This window comes from Cherax quadricarinatus, chromosome 15 (assembly GCF_038502225.1).
Source record: "Cherax quadricarinatus isolate ZL_2023a chromosome 15, ASM3850222v1, whole genome shotgun sequence".
NCBI classification, from domain to species: domain Eukaryota; kingdom Metazoa; phylum Arthropoda; class Malacostraca; order Decapoda; family Parastacidae; genus Cherax; species Cherax quadricarinatus.
In genome coordinates this window covers 39,230,503-39,236,502 of record NC_091306.1, presented here as the reverse complement: position 1 = coordinate 39,236,502, position 6,000 = coordinate 39,230,503, and the positions used below count along the sequence as shown (strand labels likewise).

Here is a 6,000-nt window from a genome sequence, read left to right as displayed (position 1 = left end):
AGCATCAATCCCTATCCCATCTCTTGGTACATGGGCAAGTGTTTGTGAAAGTGAAACTGATTTCTTAGCAAACATGTGAGCCATTGGGAATGGAAGGAAAAAGGAGCAAACTTGAATCATTGGGACTTCCCAAGGCAGGAGGGAAAAAGTAAGGCATTAAGGTAAATGTACAGGAGAGGGAAATGAATCAAGGGATGTACTGTACAGCCAAAGAACTGATCCATAAATAAGAATAGACATATACAATGCACTCTTCCCAGTGATACTCTTTCAAAGGGGACAGAAATCAACAATCCTGTTATCTAATTCAGTTTAATTACATAATTTAAATACATAATATGAATTTTTATGGTACCAGTAGTTAGCAGTGAATTATCATACTGCATTATTATATAAATTATCATACTGCATTATTATATTAAAAACAATGTGCTTGTATCATACTTGACAATTACTTTAGCATAGCTGAGGTAAATATTTGTTGCAAGATTTGTGGAAGCTTCTTTAAATCAAGACAAACAAATGAATGTCCAGCAGGAAGAACCTTTGTTAACCTGTCTGCTTGGTCACCTAATGATCCAATAAATATTGCAAAAGTATTTACTGTGTTCTCAGCAGTAAGTGCTTTAGCAAAATGACTTGGTCTGATTCCATACCGATCAAAATTTGCATCAGACAGTAGAATTACAAATCTTTCATCACATTCTTCAGTTGCTATGTCCTTCACAGCTTTAACTGCAGCTTCCAAAGTATGATCTCCACTGAGACAAAACTGTGAATGAGCCTGCATTGTTTTCAGTACATCCAAACGCTCTTTGTTGTTATGGGGCACATTATCACATTCTACTAATGGAACAGCAGCTTCTTCACCAGAATGTCCGTAAATATCATACTTAAATTTGTTCTCAAACCCCTCAAATGCTTCCATAACCATAAGTGTGGCTTCAAGTTCACGTTCCAGACGACCGTCATGACCATTAAAACGGTACATTGATCCAGACACATCAACAACTAAGCGAAGTCGTTTGGGATGTCTCTGTGGTGCCCCAATCTCTGGTTCCTCTTCATGCCTTTGCCGATATATATTTCTTTCTCCTGCCAAGCCTTCAATTAATTTTGTGTCATCTAATTCACCAGAGGTGCGATGCCGAAGCCACTGCCGTTCCTTTCCTTTAGCCTGTAGGGAGTTAATAATAGTGCGTAAAGCATGTACTTGTTGTTGCACACCACCAGCAAGCTTCTCATAGAGAGAGGCATCATATTCACTCATTCTAATTTCTCTCAAGCGTTCTTTGAAGGCTTTTTGTGCCATTTCACGGGCAGCACGCCTCACTTCAGCAGGGACGGCATCCTTTTCGGCTTCAGATAACTGATGAACATCATGACCAGCATCTAACCGATATGGTCCTCCTTTACCACCGAGACCAGCTGTATCACGGCCACCTGTCCCACCTGCCCAAGTATTTCCTCCTATATGGGGATTATTGTCAGGATCCTCCTGTCCATGTTTAGGTTCAGTGACATCCTCACCACTGAAGCGGTCAACCTCTAATCTAAGACGTTCAGTGTCATCACCAATCATTTTACGCCAATCTGCTAGAGCTTTCTGTAAACCAACACTTCCCGTTTGCCAGAGACGTACAACTCCTGCAGAGTCTACTGTAGCCAAACCCTGACCACTTGTTGCAGCCATAAAGAGTGGAGATGTGCGAGCTGCCACAGACCAGGCCCAGTATGGAGAAGACTGAGAGGCCTGGGGAACAGGAATGTAGCTTAAGCTATGATTCACTAAATCTGTTACTTCTAAAAATATATTAGCTCCTGAAGGTGAAACATCATATTCGAATGCATTTCTAGGAGCCTGATCAACAACTCTTACAATTTGCCCAGCATCACTTAGCACAACAGTAGAGCTAACCGGGTCACTAACTGAAGAAAAGGCCTTCAGTGAAATGTTATCACGCTCCCATACATAAACTTCATTTTCACTTGCATCAAGCTCTGGGAAACCTACAGCTACAGCAGCCAAAGCATTATATGGAGCTAAAAGATGAGTGGAAGCACTAATCTTTTCTTTAAGTGCTGAAGACAACACAAAGTCACTTAAGGTATGTGGAGAAATGCAAGATACTAACATATGGCTACAATCTTGTTCAACTGGTGTCTGGGTTACTGGGTGAAGCACAAAATTGTACATGTTATCTTTCAGCAACCACTTATTACCTTCCTCATCAATAGCAAACCACTGATATCTTCCCTCTAAAAGATGTAGAGAATAAAGAATAAATGGCAAAGTAACCAAGCGGCTCATCTCTTTGTGGATGTCTATGAAAAGTATGCGTTTACCACCAACTTCCCACAATGCAAGTTGCCCTTGTTCAACTTTACTTTTACACATACGGAAAAAGATTTCACTTCTTCCCCCTGATCCCAGCCTTTTCATCAGTAACTCTGCTGCAATTTCAAACCTAGAATTAAGTTGCATGCAAGATACTGCACCAGTGTTCATGTCTACATTTAAGAGTGTGTTTGAAACCTCTTCATGGATAAGCAGCTTTCTGCTCGATAAGTTAGCCAGTCGTAACCGTGGCTGGTAAGCAGAACGATAACGTGGAAGTACATCCTGAAGAAGTATATATTTTAGAGGAGTGTCTCTTCCTCTAGGTACAAAAGAATAAACAGCAGCTGGAGCTACAGTGGCAACATGTATGCAGTCATCAAGAGGATCTTGAGTGCCTCCCGAACTGACAATGATATCTGTCACCAGTCCTGTGTCATACAGAGGAAGTTGCCAGTAACTCTCCTGCTCTGTGAATACAGATGATCTTGCCTCTGTTATATCAACTGACTGATGATGCAGAGTCAACTTAACTGGAATCTGTAAAAAAAAAAAAAAAAAAAATTTAATATGGCACAAAAAAGTAAATACTCGGTTGTCAAATTAACTAGTTGTCGAACAAGTTGCTTTTCAAACAAGGAATTTGGTCCTGGCTTTCATACATGGTTTTGATTGTCAACCGACAATGCTTGGATCATGTGAACACCAGTCCACAGCATGGGTCTCAGTCAGTATAGCGACTAACACACATGCTGCAAACATCTCTTGAGTTCTTGCTGTGTATCTTGTGAAGGTAATGAAACCAAAAGTACGAAATTTGATGTAAAACTTACATAATTATGCTATAGCAAAGTTAGTGGTCTCGGCAATATTTATATATCGGCGATTTTGCCCACTTTGGGTCAATTCCATTAGACCAAACTCATAGCTATTTTGCTAGAACTTCTTTTATTCTATCGACTGAGTACAAGAAACTGCCTATTTACTTATTTCAACTACCCAATAAAGTGATCTGAAATTACTAATTTGGCCAATTTCACAAAAAAATTCAAGAAAGACCAATTTCAAAATAGGGTCCAGCATAAACAATGCAGACATTTCTGGCACTAAAATAACATTTTATCTGTTCATCAGTCACATCTCCAGACCCTCTTATATTACGCTTGATTTTCATTTTGAATTTTTGTTCACACAAAATAATAGATGATTTACTGTTATTCAGACTACTGCATAATTGTAATAATTGTATAAATAATGTCAGCACATTCAGGAATGCATATCAGACCGACCAGTAAATGTGTATTGGACGCATAACGTGATTTGTTTACTCTTAAACATCAGCAAAAACTGAACATTTCTGCTACTTTGAGCTCAATTTCAAGCTACCTTTAGTCTTCATACCATTGAAAATCATCTATATTTCTGTAACATATCTTTCATTCTATCAAATGAGACCAATAATATGAGAATACAACCATAAATACCATACTAAAATACACCGCAAAGTTGCTGTTTTAACAAAAAACATGGTCGCAGATTTTTTCTCATTATCCACTGCATACTGCAGGATTTTTTTATACTTTGCACACTGACCATGCAGACCCATTCTCTCACATGTGGGCCTACCAGCTTTCTCCTGCAAGATCTGAAGCCACTAGAATTTTGCCATTATCTCTCCTTTGATAGGTAAGAGGCAGTTAAATTTTCATTTAGTATTCATTTTTTACAGCTTCTGTGTGCTTTATAATTTTATACAATGTTTTATGTAGTAGTTAGTACATTATTACTAATAAATTATTATGCTGTTATTTTTGGTCTGGAATGGATTAATTCATTATTCTTTATGGGAAAAATTGGTTTGGTTGTCGACAATTTTGGTCGTCAAACCAACATATGGAATGAATTAAGTTTGACAACTGAGGTTCCACCGTAAAGTGGACCCCCGGTTAACAATATTAATCCGTTCCGAGAGCTTATCATAAACCAAAAATATCGGAAAGCGAATCAATTTTCCCCATAAAAAATAATGGAAATCAAATTAATCCGTGCAAGACCCCCGTAAGTATGAAAAAAAAATTTACCACATGAAATACAGTGGACCCTCGACCAGCGATATTAATCCGTTCCTGAGAGCTCATCGTTAATCAAAATTATCGTTAGTCGTGTTAATTTTCCCCATAAGAAATAATGGAACTCAAATAATCCATGCAAGACACCCAAAAGTATTGAAAAAAAAAATTTTTACCACATGAAATATTAATTTTAATACACACAAACTGAAGAAGACATGCACAGTTACATGACACTTACCTTTATTGAAGATCTGGTGATGACTGATGGAATGGGAGGAGGGGAGAGTGTTGATGGTGTTAGTGTTTAGAAGGGGAATCCCCTTCCATTAGGACTTGAGGTGGGAAGTCCTTTTTCGGAGTTACTTCCCTTCTTCTTTTAATGCCACTAGGACCAGCTTGAGAGTCACTGGACCTCTGTCGCACAGCATATCTGTCCATAGAGGCCTGTACCTCCCGTTCCTTTATGCCATTCCTAAAGTGTTTCACAACATTGTCAGTGTCACAATTAAACACTTGTTCAGGTTTCAATTCTTCACTGTCTATGTACTCCTTGAATTCTTGCACATATTTTTCAGCTGCTTTTTGGTCCAAACTGGCAGCCTCACCATGCCTTATCACACTATGTATGCCACTACGATTCTTAAATCTCTCAAACCAACCTTTGCTGACCTTAAATCCACTCACATCACCACTAGTTGCTGGCATTTTTCTAATTAAATCCTCATGCAACTTCCTAGCCTTTTAACATATGATCGCTTGAGAGATGCTATCTCCTGCTATCTGTTTTTCGTTTATCCACACCAATAACAGTCTCTCAACATCTTGTATCACTTGCGATCTCAGTTTCAAAAACATAGTTGCACCTTTGGCAAGAACAGCTTCCTTGATTGCCGTTTTCTTGGCCACAATAGTAGCGATGGTTGATTGGGATTTTGTGTACAACCTGGCCAGCTCGGAGACACGCACTCCACTTTCATACTTAGCAATGATCTCTTTCTTCATATCCATAGTAATTCGCACCCTTTTAGCTGTAGGGTTGGCACTAGAAGCTTTCTAGGGGCCCATGGTGACTTATTTTGCAGGTGCAATCACTAAAAAGGCTGTGATAATATGAAATGTTCCGATTGTATGCTTGGCAGTGACTGCGGTGGCTGGCTGGCTTGTAAACACTGGCCAGAAGTGGATGCGTCTCAGACAGAATGAATAGTGCTGGTCGAGATTTTTAGCGCTAGTCGAAGCAAAATTTTTGCGTTAAAATGTATCGCTGGTCGGATTTATCGTTAATCGATGCCATCGTTGGACGAGGGTCCGCTGTATTAAGTTTAATGCGCACAAACTGAAGAAGACATGCACAGTTTGTAGTACTCTACTAACAAGAGAATACATGACACTTACCTTTAATGAAGATCTGGTAATGATTGATGGGATGGGAGGAGGGGAGAGTGTCGAAGTTGTTAATGTTTAGAAGGGGAATCCCCTTCCAATAGGACTTGAGGTAGCAAGTCCTTTTCCAGGGTTACTTCCCTTCTTCTTTTAATGCCACTAGGACCAGCTTGAGAGCCACTGGCAGCCTCACCATGCCTAATCACA

The 6,000-nt window shown here is 39.4% G+C and overlaps 1 protein-coding gene across 2 annotated transcripts in view; it reads right to left on the bottom strand.

Moving 5' to 3' along the window:
- Positions 1-298: 298 nt before the first annotated feature.
- Positions 299-6,000, bottom strand: part of c12.2 (von Willebrand factor A domain-containing protein c12.2) — a 590,945-nt gene continuing 585,243 nt past the window's right edge. For both annotated transcript variants that reach the window (XM_070085296.1, XM_070085297.1), the window contains exon 16: positions 299-2,878. In XM_070085296.1, coding sequence (XP_069941397.1) covers positions 452-2,878 — 2,427 coding nt within the window. In that variant the 3' untranslated portion in view covers positions 299-451. The remainder of the gene's footprint in view (positions 2,879-6,000) is intronic.